Source organism: Corylus avellana, chromosome ca9 (genome assembly GCF_901000735.1).
Source record: "Corylus avellana chromosome ca9, CavTom2PMs-1.0".
In the NCBI taxonomy this organism is placed as follows: Eukaryota; Viridiplantae; Streptophyta; class Magnoliopsida; order Fagales; family Betulaceae; genus Corylus; species Corylus avellana.
In genome coordinates this window covers 15,429,630-15,447,249 of record NC_081549.1, presented here as the reverse complement: position 1 = coordinate 15,447,249, position 17,620 = coordinate 15,429,630, and the positions used below count along the sequence as shown (strand labels likewise).

General features: G+C 33.9%; 1 protein-coding gene across 1 annotated transcript; it reads right to left on the bottom strand.

Moving 5' to 3' along the window:
- Positions 1–98: 98 nt before the first annotated feature.
- Positions 99–2,980, bottom strand: LOC132191770 (E3 ubiquitin-protein ligase RZFP34-like). Its single transcript, XM_059606861.1, has 12 exons — positions 2,671–2,980; positions 2,456–2,543; positions 2,282–2,341; positions 1,857–1,889; positions 1,695–1,772; positions 1,568–1,611; positions 1,424–1,464; positions 1,251–1,333; positions 1,072–1,163; positions 902–971; positions 701–742; positions 99–606 (listed from the first exon to the last, which is right to left on the bottom strand). The coding sequence occupies exons 1-12, from the start codon at positions 2,760–2,762 to the stop codon at positions 454–456; spliced, it is 876 nt and encodes a 291-aa protein (XP_059462844.1). The 5' UTR covers positions 2,763–2,980; the 3' UTR covers positions 99–453.
- Positions 2,981–17,620: the final 14,640 nt, after the last annotated feature.

The window sequence follows — 17,620 nt, the reverse complement described above, 5'->3', positions numbered from 1 at the left end:
TTCAATTTTTTTGCAATGAGGAAATTATTTTGTCACAACAAATTAGTATAAGAGATTTGGTCTTCTTTTTTTTTGGGGTGATGCTCAAGTTAATCCACTCAATCGCAATACCTCTATAGTCTATACTATATTGATTGACTTAATTGCAGTATGCTGAGTTGAATGCAGGACCCATTGCAGCCTCACAATGGCTGAGAAGTCTCTTCCTTTATGGTTGAGAAAGAAGTTATTCCACTCTTGTTATTTCACCTTCAACATATTTTGTCCTCCGAAATGATAATTTACTACCTCAACCAACAAATAAGCAGCTCACCAGAGCAAATATTTCAGAGGTAGCGAACATAGAAAGAAAAGAAGAGAAGAGAAAGTGAATACTCCCACTCTTCCCCCAATGAGACTGTTGAGCATGAATCTTGAGGTAGAGATACCTCTGATCACCTACCAATAAGTCTGTCATCTCGCCATCTCAGCAATCCTTGATGAGCATGAAGCAGGCCCTCCTCGCGTCCGCCTTGTGTTGTAGGATTTGCATTCTAAGCACTTGTGCGCCAAAATGTGGAAATTCACCTCAGATGTTTTCCCACAGTCGTTGCAGAGGATCCAAACCTAAACGAAAATGAGACAGAAAATTCAGGATATTCCATAGTTTGATCAACCTAGTTTCACAAATCATTCCCACATTGATCAAAATATGTCTTACCATCTTATTTTGATACATCTGAGGCATAGGTGTTGATGCAACCTGAGTTTTGTTTTCAAAAAAAGTTAGTATGCATAAGGGATCAGTTTTTCTACAAGTATATAAGTACCCAGCAAACCAATACCTAACTCTTTTGGGTCATCATAGAAGCACATCATATGACTTTTTTGTAAAGTTAGAATCAGCATGCTATTGATTTACCTCCTGATCAAGTTTTTCCCACACGCGAGACATATCACAATAGGATTTTGAGCAAACAGGGCATGAGTACCTGTAAAAGGTTCATCCTATTTGAGAAAAAAAAGCAGCACCAAAGTTTCACAAATAATCAACATAAGTCAACAGCTTCCTTTATTTTCTAAAGAACTTACTGGTAATGCCGTTCCATCTCTTTCACACATTCCAAATGTATGGTGTGTCCACAACGCAAAACCGTAATGTCTTTCATGGTATCAAACAGAAACTGCACAAGGAAGCAGAATGCATCACTGTACATCCGAAATGGAGCTTTTTCAATTCCTACTTAAATATTTCATTCTCCTAAATTTACCTCAAAGCAAACCGGGCAATTGTGGTGCATTGCTTTTTCAACACAACTGTGTGAATCTTTCAACATTGTTGGATAGCAACATCCTGATACAATGAAAATTTCCAATCTTATTATCCAAATAAGAACAACCGATACAATTTCTAAGGAAACGAATTAGGAATTCAAAATCTTACCACATGTATTACAGTGGAAAAAGTTCTCCTTGCCTCCAGTTCTGCAATATCAAATTCAACTAAAGTAAGATGCATATCTTAGGAGTTACACCGGAGGCGAGATAATGAAAGTAAAAGGAAGAAAAATTTGAAGAAGGTTTTAACCTGCATATACCACATTCATCACAATGGTATTGCTTCTTTGAAACCTGGCAAAAGAAAAAAAAAAAATCGATTCACAAGCTTACAAACGGGCATGAGCTTTTTAAAGAAAATGAACTAAGAGGCTTACATCGTCATCAAAGAACTTGCATTTGTCACAAAAGTATTTCCCCATGCAAACCCCACATTGAATGCACTTCTGTTGAACCTGATAGGCAATCAAAGAGAAAGCAAAACCATTATTATTATCCAAATAGAATCACAACCCTATCATGAAGTTCTGGAGACATACATCTTGCTCTGTACCACACAAGGAGCAGATTACCTGAAACACAGATAAATAGCAGAAAATTTACTGAATCAGTACTATTATTTGTTTATGATATTATTCAAGAGCACTAGAGATGAAGATAAAAAGGGGATTTGCGTAGCCCATTATTAAATTTAAAAAATAAAAAACTAAAAACAAATGATACGTGCTGATTCTTATCAGTAAAGTCTGAATCTTTTGATAGAACGCCCGGACAACATTTTGGATAGTCACAACAAAAACAACATGAACAAATCCATGTACAGAACGACCCCACAAAATCAAAAGTCATTTTTTCCAGCTTTCGATTCCTTGGAATATCCGGTTTACCAGTAGAATTTAAAGAAGCATATTTATTCCACGCCAAAAATAGCTGCCAAAAAGATTTGAGTGAGAGATACACTAACCCTTTTCAAATCATGGCGAGGAACGTCGTGGCGATCGAAAGGATCGACTTCCATTGAATTCTGATCCAAAACCATCAAAAGGAAGACTATTCACCTACTTAGTTTTCTAAAAAACTCATCTGACAAAAAAATTCTAGCAACTTGAAAAATAAATGAAGAAAAAGTGACCCAAACCTTAGATTCGTTATGGCAATGCCTACAATCGAATATCTCATCGCAACAAGGTGCTCTGATCTTGCATCTCCGTCTATAATGCATGCACCTTCATTTTTTTTTACACAAAAACCGAAAAAATGGTTCAAAAACAGCAGAGAGTAGTATAATTTTATAAAACAAAAAGCCTTCAACAAATAATCACAAATTGGAAAACAAAACAAACGAGGAGATACCCAAAATGGTCAGATTCCAGCTCCACATTACCCTCATCTTCCTTATGATAATTTTCATTAGAGGACATCTGGGGCTCCAAAATGCTCTCCATTCTCTCAGTTTCTGTGTTTGATTTTCTCTAAAACTTACCGGGTGAAAGCAAAATTAGAAGAGAGAGTTCTGAGAAGAAAAAACGCACCCCAACGAAACGGCTAAATTGTGGGGGGAGAGATTTTAATGCGAATGGAAATACAAGCATTCAGGCTGCAAGATGGAACTTGCACATGGTGCGGAGCAGAGAAGAAGAAGCAAAGAAAAGAAGAACCTGCTTGCAATCCACAACTATATATATATATATATATTATATAACTCAGAACTAAGCTGAAATACCATTTCCACCCCTTTCTCTTAGATCTATTTCCTTTTATACCGCGGCGACCCAATTATTTGTCTCACTTCTAAAAGGGAAGGGGCTGATGGATTTATTGATCAATTGTTTTTTTTTTCTTTTTTTTGAAAAAACAATATAGCTTTTGATTAACACTAATTACACGATTTAACTTTTAAAAATTCTATGAGTAGCATAATTCTAAAAGGATTATAGTTTAAGTTCTTTAATAACCCCATACTAAAAGAAATAAATAAAAAGTAGGCGAATGATTTATTTGTTAATGTATTTTGGAAGATGTTTTCTTGTTTTAATTTGAGAAAGTGATTTAATGTGACATTTATAAAAATATTTTGTATTTTTTTTAAAAAAGTTAATATTGTGTTTGAGAAGAGAAAACAAAAGACGAAACAAAAATTTTAATAAATAAGTATGTTGTTCCTTAAAGACCCATCTAGAGACCAAAACTCTTTTCATATGAATGGCAAATAATGAATTGACAACCAATTGGCTTACTCGTGTATAAAAATCTTAGCAGAGACATAAGTATAATATGGATGCTAACGATAAACGGTTTTTGTTTTTCATAATAAAGTGGTGCGTACACAATTTATAAGTGAATGATTTTCTTAGTATCATGTTACAATTTATTTTAGTATCATGTTACAATTTATTTTTGAGAAATACTACTGTCAAACACGTCATGTATGATTATAACGGTCTATGAAATAAATTAAAAAAGTGGACCCTCTTTAAATAAAGACAACTTGGATGGATTCCACGTAGACCCTCGCTTTTGATTTTGTTTTCGTTTTAGGATTAAATACCTCATATCCTCTTGAGGTTTGTCAACTTTATTTTTTTTTCTCTATAGTTTCATTTTTATCACAGGAGGTCCCTATGATTTTGATAATAGACCAAGTTAGTCCTCCGTCAGTTGACCGTTAGTTGACTTAACGAAATTCCATGTGGACCAATCAAATGTTGACAAATGGCACATATTTAATTTTTCTTTTTTTTTAATTAAAAAAAAATGTATTTTAAAAACAAAAAAACAAAAAACAAAAAACAATTGGGGCCTGGCCACCCCCATCTGGCCGAATGGGGGTGGCCGAAACCATCCCCAGTGGGTCCTGCGAGCCACCCCCATGGAGCCTAGGGGGTAGCTGAAACCACCCCCAATGGTGGCTGGGGGTGGTTTCGGCCACCCCCTAGGCTCCATGGGGGTGGCAGAGCCACCCCTAGGACCCACTGGGGCTGGTTTCAGCCACCCCCTTGGACACTAAAGGGGTGGCTCCACCCCCTTGGAGCCAAGAGCCACCCCCAATTGTTTTTCTTTTCTTTTTTTTTTTTTTTTGAAAATACTTTTTTTTAATTTTAAAAGGAAAAAAAAATTAAATAGGTGCCACGTGTCAACATTTAATTGGTCCACGTGAAATTCCGTTAAGTCAACTGACGGAGGACTAACTTAGTCTATTATCAAAACCACAGGAACGTCCTGTGATAAAAATAAAACCCCAGGGGGGAAAAAAAATAAAGTTGGCAAACTCCAGGGGGGTTCTGAGGTATTTAACCCTTCGTTTTAACTTTAAAAAAAAAATAAAAAATAAAAATAAAAATTCTTTTAATCATAAAGGTCATGCATGTTCAGAATTGTTGCCGAGATGAAACTAAAATAGCTGAAAAAAATAGACTTAAGCCAAATCCATTATCGGTTAAAAAAGGCGGGTGATTATTAATCTCTAACTATTTTTGAAGGTTATTATTGGGACATTTAAAGACAACGTAAAATAATTGTTTTGAATTAAATTAATGTATTATTTACTCTCATAATTCTCATATGTTATATATTGATTATGTAACTCTCATAATTCTCATATGTTACATATTTATTATGTAACTCTCATGATTCTCATAAGTTACATATTGATTATGTAACTCTCCTAATTCTCATAGGTAAATATTGATTATGTAACTCTTCTAATTCTCATAGATTACATATTGATTATGTACTTATTGTATTATTGGCCTCATTCAACTATAAATAGGTCATTTTATTGTACAATTTCTACGTAGTGAATGAAAGATGTAGCCAAAAAAAGGCTTTGACGTGTGAATGTAGGCTATAGGCCGAACCACATTAATCTGTATCTTTCTTTCCTGTTTTTTCTCTTTATATTTTTTTATATACTTTAACAATTATTATGAAAAAATGTTTAGCAGTTTTAGGTTTTTAAAAAACTGCTAACCATTATATAGTATGTATTGTATTATCGTATTACAATAGAAACGATGTATTAAAAAAAAAGTAGTTATTGGTTACTAAAGTTATTAACTACCTAAGGGGTTAGTGGAGGCATCAAAATTTCGATGGACCGTTGAGGAATCAAAAAGTTATGGATTGCTATGATTTTTGAATATGTTATAAGCCTTTGAATGAAGAAAATTTTGAGTCAAATTTTGTGTCATTCAGAGTTAAATTGAAATAGTTATGATTTTTCCAAGTTTGATAGTTCAACCTATCAAAAACAATTACAATACCTACAATTTATGGAATATTTTCAGTGGGTTAATGATTTCGTTAGGCCACAAATTTTGGATATGTTCTAGTTAAAAGGTTTGGGTTCATTAAGGATTAATTATAATTTTTTATGGAAACATTCTAAAGTAAATGCAATTTAGCATTGGTGGCCATTTGGCCACTGCAAGAGCCCATGCTGTTGGGCACCATTTTGGTGCCTAGCCATGTGGCTAAACCTGTGGGACATTTGTCCCACATACAAAGGGTTTAGTCCCCATTTCTCACATACATGAAGTCACTCTCTCACTATTTAATTATCTACCAAAAACTCATAGTTAGCCACATTCGTTCCTTCGAAGGAACAAGATAACTGCTGCCGAAAACACCTTATGAAACACACTCGGCTCTAACTCCACCTTTCTATTTATTATTATCACGATTACAACAGCTCCTACAAGACCAATTAACATACCAAGGAGACGATATCAAATTTTGTATTGTTTGGGCAGCCAAATAGTAGGAAGCAAAGCTAAATATACAAAGCTAAATATACAAAAGTTGGAAAGCAACCTACTAGCAAAAGTCGAATCTTTATGTCATTATAAATGTAGAAATTTGTATAGATTACTTGTTCTATAAGGTAAATAATCAAGGTATATCCCATTAGAAGGCCTAAGATAATCTAACGATTGTGAGGAAAGTTACTTAGACAGGACACATATATAGTATTTTTGGCAAAAGATTGTGCTATCATGGCCATGGTAATGATAAAGCACATTTGCCAAACTTTGTGATGGGCAATTCTCTTGGTCAAAGCCAGCCATACTTTAAGATTCCCAAAAAAGTTGAAAATTGCAGCTATGAGTAACACCACCCATGGGGGTGTGAAATTATTGATTATTCCCGAGGGAAGATAAAAATCCATGATAAAAAAATAAAAAATAAAAAATAAAAGTACCAATTTAATCTCAGTTTGGTTGTAGCCGAACGCCAACTCCATATCTGTTTTGTAAGCAATGAATGTGGAGATTGTAGTTGCCACCACCATGATTGTAAACAACAAATAAAGCAAGAACCAACGGCCAACAAGGACGCGGAGGAGGGAGCTCCTTATATTCATCCACCCAATAGGACAAGCCACTGTCTTTTGAGATAATTGAACAGTATGAGCTTATGCAAATCACTCACTGTTGATTACTTTGTGTCTTTCAGGTCCATTTTATATATAATAGGTCTGGGAACAAGATATGGTCCCAGACCCTACCCCACTCATAGCAGGACAGCAGACAACTAGGTAGGTATTTAATCCTGCATGGCTTTGTTTGTAGAATGAAAGACCCGTGAGAAAAGTGTCTGGAGCCAAAATTGAAATATTGAATGATGAAGGGGTTTTGGCAAGATTCCAAACCCCTTGCATCTCTTGATAAGCGTTGATGACTTGAATTCAAAATTTCGAAGGAACAAGATAACCGCTGCCGAAGACATCTTATAAAACATACTCGTCTCTAACTTATGATATGGAGACCGTCTTTCTTAAAGTTACATGGAAGATTTGGCAAGTTTGGGCCAAGGTATGATCATAGTTTAATGGTTTGATTAACACCCTGGCAATATCGTATCTGGTAATCAAACTTGTTGGGTAGTTTATGTGGTAATTGAAATTGGAAAGGACAATTTAGTGGTTGACTTAGTTGTGGCCTTTTTATTTGTGGATGAATTTTTTCAATTGTCGTCGAGGAATTTATGGAGGCCGAATGGCTAAAGGTTGGGTTTGTAATCTTTGTAATTTAGATAGGGATATTGATATTTAGCATCACAATTTGCAGAGTAAAAATGTTAGAGATCATTTTATTGAGCTTAAAATTAAGAGGATGAGAAATCGCAAACAATTGTACATGGGGTATAAAAACTGTAAATTTTTTTTTTTTTTTTTATTGGGCCTCAAATGAAATTTAAACATATATACATGATGACATCTTAAATTTTTGGTAATTTAAATAGCAAAAAATTGAGGTTGTAGTTACATATGTATGACAATACTACGGATTCAGATCCCCTCCTATTATGAGAAAAATATGAGTTTCTCATATTTTTTATCCTATCTGTCAGTTTCATCCAAGGGCCTCAGCTATGCCACGTGTCCACTTATGTTAAAACTAAAAAAACAAACACAACACACTTAATTATATCAAATTTGATTAAAAAATTAATTAATAATTTTTTAAAAAACAAAAACAATTTTGCCTAGGGGGTGGCCGTAGCGGTCACCCCCATGGCTTGTGGGTGACCGCCCTTAAGCATGGGGGGGCTGGCTCCCCAAGAGGTGGGGTGGGGGGCCCTGAGCAAAAAAGTTTTTTTTTTAACATTTTTTTAAAAAAATAATTAATTAATTTTTTAATCATATTTGATATAATTAAGTGTGTTGTGTTTGTTTTTTTGGTTTTGATATAAGTGGACACGTGGCATAGTTGAAGCCCTTGGATGAAACTGACGGCTAGGATAAAAATATGAGAAACTCATATTTTCTCATAATAGGAAGGGATCTGGATCCCAAAACTATTGTTGGAGATACTTAATAGAAAAGATTATTTAACAACATATACAATGGAATTTTAGCTTAAGTGTTTATTGAAATTAAGTATGACTAAATACTTGAGATTCCACCAACTCTTTTAAGTTTAGTCAATACATGAGATTCCATACATAAAACTATTTTAAGATCTTATAAAATAATGAGAAATGAAATTTTTTTTTTTAAAAAAAAAAAAATTATGATTTTTGGACATTTGTGGAATGCAGGGCGGGTCCAATGTATTTTGGGGCCTTAGGTAAAACTTTTAAGTTGGCCTTATTTTTTTAATTTTTTAATATTTATTATCATATTATTATTATATTTTTATTTAAAAATAATTCTTCTCGCTGTTTTGGATGCAAAGTTACTTATTAAGTTCTTATATTCGAGATTTTCTAACGTTCTTTTTTCAAGGGCGGAGCCAGGGGTCAAGAGGGGCATTTGCCCCCCTCAACTCCTAAAAATTCCCCTTACCCTTGGTAAAACAAATAAAAATAAATAAATAAAAAATTATGTTATGACTATGCGTTTATGCCCCCCTCAACTATTTTTAAGGGGGCAAATGTAGAACTTGAGTTTTGCAACTTGAGTGATTGGGTCGATTTTTTTTTTTTTTTTTTTGTATCTGACTATAATCTTCATGAAAGTTCAGAAGGCTAAAAGAGTAAGGTTGAAGATGAAGTAAGGCGAAAGAGACCAAAAAAAAAAAAAAAAAACAAACAAACAAACAAAAAGTCTTCTAACAGGCGGCAGGCGTGTAAGAAATGAAGAACAAAAATAAAGTGTATCGGCCAACGTGTAAAGCTAACAAATAACAATAGACAAAAACAAAAACAAAAACAAAAACAAAAAAACACAGACATGTACGTGTGTTGTGTAATGTGTGCAAGTGTGCCATTTGTTTCTAGTTTTCTAGATTGACTAGTTAGGCGTGCATGCAATGCAATGTAGTACAGACTTGCATGCATGCCTTTATCTCATTGTTTACATTGAGATAAAAATAAATTTTTTTTTTCTACAATGTTTTTAAATTGTTCTTATTTTACCGTAAGCCTTATTAAATTGGGGCCTTTTTAAAATTACTTATTTACCATGATTGTAGACCTTAAATTTTTATGGATTTTTTTTTTTTTTTTTTTGGGCCTTATTAAAAAAAATTTTGGGGCCTTAAATTTTTTTGAATTTTTATAAGAAATTTAAAAATTTTTTTTTTGGGCCATATTAAATCGGGGGCCCTAGGTGACAGCCTAACTCGCCTAGCCTTGGGACCTTCCCTAGTGGAAGGAGTTATGATTTTTAGAAGATGCAAGTGCAAAAGAGATAATCTAGTCAAACAGAGCCACATAATTTCGATGGATTTTTTAGGTATTAAAAAGTTATGAGTTTCTATGATTTTTGGATATGTTGTGAGTCTTTGAATGAAGAAAATTTTAATCTAAATTTTGTGTCATTCAGAGTTAAATTGAAAGAGTTATGATTTTTCTAAGTTTGACAGGTGAATACCTATCAAAAACAGTTACAATACCTACAATTTATGGAATATTTTCAGTGGGTTAATGATTTCTTTAAGCTATGAATTTTTGATATGTTCTAATTAAAAAGTTTAGGTTCATTAAGAATTAATTATAAATTTTTATAGACACGTTCTAAAGTAAATGCAGTTTAGCATTGGTGGCCATTTGGCCACTACAGGAGCCCACACTGTTGGGCACCATTTTGGTGCCTAGCCACGTGGCTAAACCTGTGGAACATTTGTCCCACATACAAAGGAGTTGGTCCCCATTTCTCACATATATGAAGTCACTCTCTCACTATTTAGTTATCTACCAAAACCTCATAGTTGGCCACACTTTTTCCTTCGAAGAAACAAGATAACCGTTGCCAAAAACACCTTATGAAATACACTCGGCTCTAACTCTACATTTCTATTTATTATTATCACGATTACAACAGTTCCTACACGACCAATTAAGATGCCAAGGAGACGGTAGAAAATTTTGTAATGACTGGGCTGCCGAATGAATTTTATGTCATAAATAGTAGGAAGCAAAACTAAATATATAAAAGTTGGAAAGCAACCTACAAGGAAAAGCTAAATCTTTATGTCATCATAGATGTAGAAATTTGTGTAAATTACTTGGACTATACGATAAAAAATCAATGAACATTCTATTAGAAGTCCTAAGATAATCTAACGATTGTGAGGGAAGTTACTTAAACAGGACACATATATAGGTTCGGTTTGGCAAACGACGAGAGGATTTCCACTGTACTGTTTATACATGGGTTGACGAGATGCATCAGGTACAAAGGCTTGATGAGACGAGCTCCAGGAAAAAAATGAATGCCAATTTGAAAAAATGGAGCAAGTGAAATTCCTATATCGTTCTTACGTTTTGCCAACTAAAATCAACAACCAGTTTTTTTGTCATTCAATTGACGTTAGGAAATTGACAATAAATTGGCAACCAATTTCCACACAGCCCTTTATGCAAAAGACAAGTTTGGAAAGAAAACACACGAGAACAAACACCAATCACACATTTACACAAAGAGTTTACGTGATTCGACCCAAAATTTGGCCTATGTCCACCAACAAGAGAGTTTCACTATGAGCAAATTCTTACAACTCACAGTACCTGCCCATACCACCCAATTACACTTTGCTCCGGAGAAAAGCCACATACACTCCTCTCAACAAATGATAATTGAGTTAGACAAAAACTCACTCTCTTGCCCCATCCTCACCCAATCTCTCTTCTCTTTCTTACATTGAAGAAGCTCTTCTTTGGGATTTTTACTTGGGATTACTTCTGTGGAGCTACTACCCACTTCACCACAATAGCCGAATGGCTATATATAAGCAAAGCTCACAATTCTCTTCTAAACATAGCCTACAATTGTTGACAATATGGCTTGCATTTACTACTCCTTTTATCAAGCAGTGACAGAGCCACGTTATCCCTTGGGGGTGTCGTGGCACCCCCAAGGATTTTAATTTTTTTTTTTTTTTTTTTTTTTTATTTTAACCCAAGGCACCCTCAAAATAAAAAAAAATTAAAAAAAAAAATGTTACAATTTTACCTACCCATTACCAAGACATAGCAACCCTAGCCTTCTCTCGCACCCCATTTAACCCATGGCAATTTGAGCACATATTTATGAACTTTTATAGATATTTTTTGTAATACATATATTGTGTGAATTACCAAATTTTTAGGTTGGAGAAAATTTCTAGGACACTAAAAAAATTTTGGCGGCACCCCCAATATAAAATGGCTGGCTCCACCACTGTTATCAAGGCTTCTAAAGGGATGAAGACTAATGGAACAAATTAGCCTCAATTGTCAACAATCTTCTAGAGAAAAGTATAGCATGCCAATTTCTCTCCTTCAAGGATTTATGGCAACCACCATCTTTTGACTTTGAAATACAAGTCATAACCAACAGAGCCTTGTGCTGCAACCCTGCAAACGAGGACTACTGAAATCTAACGACAAACAGTATCGTGGAGCATTGGGTTTGGCACCGTTGATTTCCACACAACTCCATAGTATTTTTGGTAAATGATTGTGCCTTCATGGCCATGGTAATGCTAAAACACATTTGCCGAACTTTGTATAGGGCGATTCTCTTGGTCAAAGCGAGCCATACTATAAGACAGTGTTTGGCAAGGGACCAAAATGGCATTGTAACTATAGTGCACCGTTACAGAAAAAGACGGTTTGCAAGGCAGACCTGCACTCATCAAAAGTAGCACTGTCTCCCATTTTTTGTTCTTGTGTGAGTATTAACCCACAGGAGCACTAACCAAACCACCAGCATTAACACATACATTTTTTCCAAGAAAAAAACAAAAAAAAAAGCCCCAACCCCAATATGCAGAGCAATTTCTTTGAACCAGTTAACCCCCAACCCCTCAACGTAGACCCAACCTCCATCCTCAACAGACCCACCGAACCTAGCCTTCGTCCTCCATTCTTCTTCCTTGCGTAGACCCACTGAACCCAGCCTCCATCCTCTGTTCTTCTTCCTTGCACAAGTTAACCCACCCCAACCCCAAAACACAGACCCACGACACCTTCTTCTTCTTCTTCGATCACGTTAACCCACCCCCAACCCCCAAACGCAGCCTAACCATCCCACCACTTCTTCTTTGAACCCACTTTCTCTCTTTTTGCACTCTACTTTCTGGCAAATTGTTTGTGCGTTGTGTACGTGATTTTGTGGTTTCCACAGCATCTCGGTGACAAAATCTGCAACACCATCTTGCATCAGCATGGTCATTGTGTTCCATTTCAGAACCTTTGTATCGCCGGTAAGTTTTCATCTTCCAAAACATTGTGTGTATTCTTCTTGCTTACACTCAGCCCATTTACGGAAAAAATTTCTTCTTCCTTTTAGTCCCATCTCAAGAGCACTACCTCATTTTGCAGTATGCGACTATATGGCTCGACGCAACCAGTCAGACCATCTCCTCAGACCAGATCCTAAACCAAGGTTAGTAGCATAAATTCCTTCTGAGTAGCTTTTCAATATTTTTTCCATGGCCACGTTTATCTGTAGGCAAGAACGCAGCAATACACTTTAATGAGAATGGACCAGGTAGAAGTAAAAAATATATTGTATTTATGCTTTGTTCTACTGGATTGTTACTATTTGTGTCCCTAGAAATTACAAAAAAAAAAATAGAAATTAGTTTGGTAGTTGTAATTGAAATTGTAATCGGTGTTTTCTTTTTTGTTATTTTGTTTTAATAGTAATTCTAATTGTAATTCTAATTGTAATTGTGATATTGTATTTTTTACTTTGTTATTCGTCAATGTGAATGGGTATTTTTTACTTTCTTGTTCGTTAATGTGAATTAGTATTTTTAGTTTGTTATTCTTTAATGTTAATTGGTATTTTTTTAGTTTCTTGTTCGTTAATGTGAATTGGTATTTTTAGTTTGTTATTCGTTAATGTTAATTGGTATTATTTAGTTTCTTGTTCGTTAATGTGCATTTTTATTCTTAGTTTGTTATTCGTTACTATTAATTGGTATTTTTAGTTTCTTGTTCGTTAATGTGAATTAGTACTTTTAGTTTGTTATTCGTTAATGTTAATTGGTATTTTTTAGTTTCTTGTTCGTTAATGTGAGATATCGTCATGGTTTTTGTTATGGTGCAGCATGTGGGGTATTTCCTTCGATCATTGGTGAAGGACCAACCGGGCACCTCAAGACCATCTGCATCAACTATTCTACGACCACAAAAATCAATATCAAAGGTTTGATTGTTATTAGTCCATTAGCTTCATTATTTATACATTGCATCATCATTTGTACGTTTTGCTTTTACTGAGATACATGTGACCGTATTCTGTTTTGAATATTTAGTAATTGTAATTGTAATATTGTATTTTTTTACTATGTGAGTCGTTAATGTGAATTGGTATTTTTTAGTTTCTTGTTCGTTAATGTGAATTGGTACTTTTAGTTTGTTGTTCGTTAATGTTAATTGGTTTTTTTTTTAAGTTAGACCATGTTCGTTAATGTGAATTGGTATTTTTAGTTTGTTATTCATTAATGTAAATTGGCATTTTTTTAGTTTCATGTTTCTTAATGGGAGGTATCATCATGGTTTTTGTCATGGTGCAGCATGTGGGGTATTTCCTTCGATCATTGGTGAAGGACAAATCGACCACCTCAAGACCATCTGCATTGACTGTTCTATGACCAGAAAAATCAATCTCAAAGGTTTGATTTTTGTTAGTCCATTAGCTTCATTACTTTTTTTCTTTTTCTTTTTTCTAATCAACTTCATTATTTATACATTGCATTATCATTTGTACGTCCTTTTTTTATTGAGTTACATGTGACAGTATTATGTTTTGAATATTTAGTAGCATATAATTAATGTTTAGTGTCATCTCATTCACTTCCTATAATATATTTACACCTATCACACTGTCTCATAGATGTCCATGCACAGGACACCCCGAAAATCATCTCGTAAGTACCCAAAAGAGTTTGCCAAAGGGGTTCCTGCCCACGAACTTCAATTGCTATATATCATGTTGGACAAGGCAACCGTTGGCATAATATCGCCATACAGCAAAAACTTGCTTGCTCAGATCACAACCCAACTTAATGTTATTATTCGTCCACACGAATTAACATCCCTCCAGGTGAAGAATAAAATTCAAAAAAAAAAAAAAATTAAGTTAATTGCACAGATTTCGCAACGCTCTTGAGAGGGGATCTTATCTCGGGTTTTGGCTAGGATTCCAACCAAAACAATGTCATATTACCATAGAAATGATGCTATTTTTTATATATATTAAAAAAAAATCTTTTAAAAAGTGGTTATCAGTTACTAAAGTTATTAACTGCCTAAGTAGTTAGCTAAGGCATCAAAATTTTGATGGAATATTTGAGGTATCAAAAAGTTATGGGTTGGTATGATTTTTGGATATGTTGTGAGCCTTTGAATGAAGAAAATTTTAAGTCAAATTTTGTGTCATTCAGAGTTAAATTGAAATAGTTATGATTTTTCCAAGTTTGACAGGTTAACCTATCAAAAACAGTTACAATACCTACAATTTATGCAATATTTTGAGTGGGTTAATGATTTCTTTAGGCCACGAATTTTGGATATGTTATAGTTAAAAGGCTTAAGTTCATTAAGGATTAATTATAAATTTTACGCAAACAAATTAAAGTAAATACAGCTTAGCATTGGTGACCATTTGGCCACTGTAGGGGCCCACGTTGCAAGGCACCATTTTGGTGCCTAGCCACGTGGCTAAACCTGTGGGACATTTGTCCCACATTCAGAGGGGTTCGTCCCCATTTTTCACATACACGAAGTCACTCTCTCACTATTTAATTTCTCATATTTACCAAAAACTCTCAGCTGGCCACACTTGTTCCTTCGAAGGAAAAAGATATCTGCTACCCAAAAACTTTATGAAACACACTCGGCTCTAACTCCACCTTTTTATTTATTATTATCACAATTACAACAACTCCTGCAAGACTAATTAACATACCGAGGAGACAATATAAATTTTTTTGTAATGATTGGGCAGCTGAATGACCTTTATGTCATAAATAGTAGAAAACAAAACTAAATATATAAAAGTTGGAAAGCAACCTACTAGCAAAAGCCAAATCTTTATTTCATCATAGAAGTACAAATTTGAGTAGATTACGTGGACTATACGATAAACAATTGAGGTATTTCCCATTAGAAGTCTTAATATATATGTATAATTTGTTATAACATACATTAGAACTAAGTCTATTAGCACTTAATTATTGTATTAGTATAAACTTGTATACTTATGACTTATGTCATATTATATATGTATAATTTGTTATTATAATCATATGATTCAATGATCAATTGATCATGTGATATAATCATATAAATTATAGTGATAATACATTAATACTTAAATTGTGATTTAATTCTCTAAAAAAAATTGTGATTTAATGGTCAATTGATCATGTTATTATTATTATTATTATTATTATTATTATTATTATTTTATTATAAAGGCGGTTAGCGGTTTTAAAAAACTCAATAATCGTTAACCGCTTTTAAGATGGTTAGCGGTTAGAAGTTAAGGCAATTAGCGGTTAGTAGACGGTAGTTCACCCCTAATACTACACACCTCACCAATGTCTCACTTTTATCCAATCTATTAAGGTAGCACAATGTCATTCTCCTTGTGGGATGCAATTTCGAATATCATAAAAAGCTTTCATTTCCCTCACTGGACAACAATTAGATTTCAAATGAGATGGTCAAAGGTCTGATCCAACAAATAGTATTAGAGTTAGGGTCATAAGTTCGAGTTACAGAAGCATCATGTTGAGAGAGGGATTGTTGAAGTGTAACAGTGTCGCTCTACTCATGTGAACGACTAGAACATGCCTTGTGGGGTGCGATTTCAAATGCCATAAAAGGCTTTAACTTTCGTCATTAGACACTAATTAATTTTTAAATGAGATGGTCAAATATAATAATCCAATCCATTATATATATATATATATATATATATATATATATATATATATATATATATAGATATATATCATGGCTACTACACCCTACCACGTTAGCATAGAAAATAAGAATCGAATATTAGTGTGGTATATAACATTTTTCTTTATTTTTTGTATTCATTTTTAGTAATAGACTCCCACTAATATTTTGATTGTAACAATATAATTAAATAACTTATACAATTAAAATTCTATAATTTAATTTTAAAACCATAACCAAACATTAGGGTTAAGATGTAATTATTTTATAGTAACATCCAAGTAGCATGTATGCTTTTTACAACAATTGTTGAAACCACCAAGCCTTGTGGCTTAGTGGCTTCAAGAACCTCATTTAAGGATGCTTTCAAGCTCACTGAGAATTATTTTTCAAGGTTGATTCACAGGATCCTCTCCTGATATTATTGAAGGTTTGATAGTATGATGGTCAAAATTTATGGTTCAATTCTGAGAATGCTTACCGATTATCCAAGATTCCTTGGCAAGTATAGATTGTTATATTTTAAGGACAAATTTTTTCTTTTTTTTTTTTAACTCTTAATCGGTTAAGGAACACAAGTGCACTCGAGCGCAGTGCACTCCTACGTGTCTATGTTTCTGTTACAAAGATTGAATTCAATTCAATCTCTTCTTCTTCCAATTTTGATTGCATCCGATGCAATATGTTTTATATAGTTAATATCTATTTATATTAAAGCTTTCCAATTGTAATAGTTCTCCTAGTTCTAGATGTATTAGCTCTCCTAGTTGTAGTTGTATTAGTTCTTCCTATTTGATTTCAATTGTAACTCTTTGCCTATATATACAATAAGAATAAAACTGAGACTTTATTCCGCCAAATGTAACTTGGCACAATCTTAGAAGCCAATTCAAACTGAATCAAGATTTTAAGCTAAAATTTCATTAATAAGAGTTCAAAAGATTTCCATCAACAATCCTCATATTTTATTGGACCCATATCCCTTGAGACGGGTTCTAAACCTATGAGTCATCTTATTCTTTGAAGAAGTCAAAATAACACTAGTACAGATGCAAGCATGACGTACATCATACAAACATTCACATGGGTAGTAGTAAGACATATATTTCTTTCAAGAACTCACCTGCCCATAGCTTATTTTGTGCTTTCTACTAACATTTCCTCACCCATGAACAAAACCCTGAGTTGTCTGATGAAGAAAAAAGGAAGTTATGGTTTGGAGGGCATGTATTTGGTTTAACAAGCATTGTCATCATATTGAACACATTATATGGCTTCGAACACTGAATGTGTCATATAAAATCTTACACGAAGATTTTCTGCTGCAAGTTGAATGGTTAAACTTCAACTAAATTTCTTGAGCCTTAACAAATCACCTTCTAAAACATTTTGATATATTTTAGGAGTGCAAATTACTTGCATGCTTTAAGAGACAAAGACCGTACTTAAGGAAGCA

Excerpts from the sequence above, each read along its gene's own strand:
- LOC132191770 (XM_059606861.1), bottom strand. The coding sequence starts at position 2,762 with ATGGAGAGCATTTTGGAGCCCCAGATGTCCTCTAATGAAAATTATCAT. Across the intron at positions 1,773-1,856 it reads TGTGTGGTACAGAGCAAGAT|GTTCAACAGAAGTGCATTCA; the intron begins GTATGTCTCCAG and ends ATTGCCTATCAG. Across the intron at positions 1,334-1,423 it reads TTTCCACTGTAATACATGTG|GATGTTGCTATCCAACAATG; the intron begins GTAAGATTTTGA and ends TCATTGTATCAG.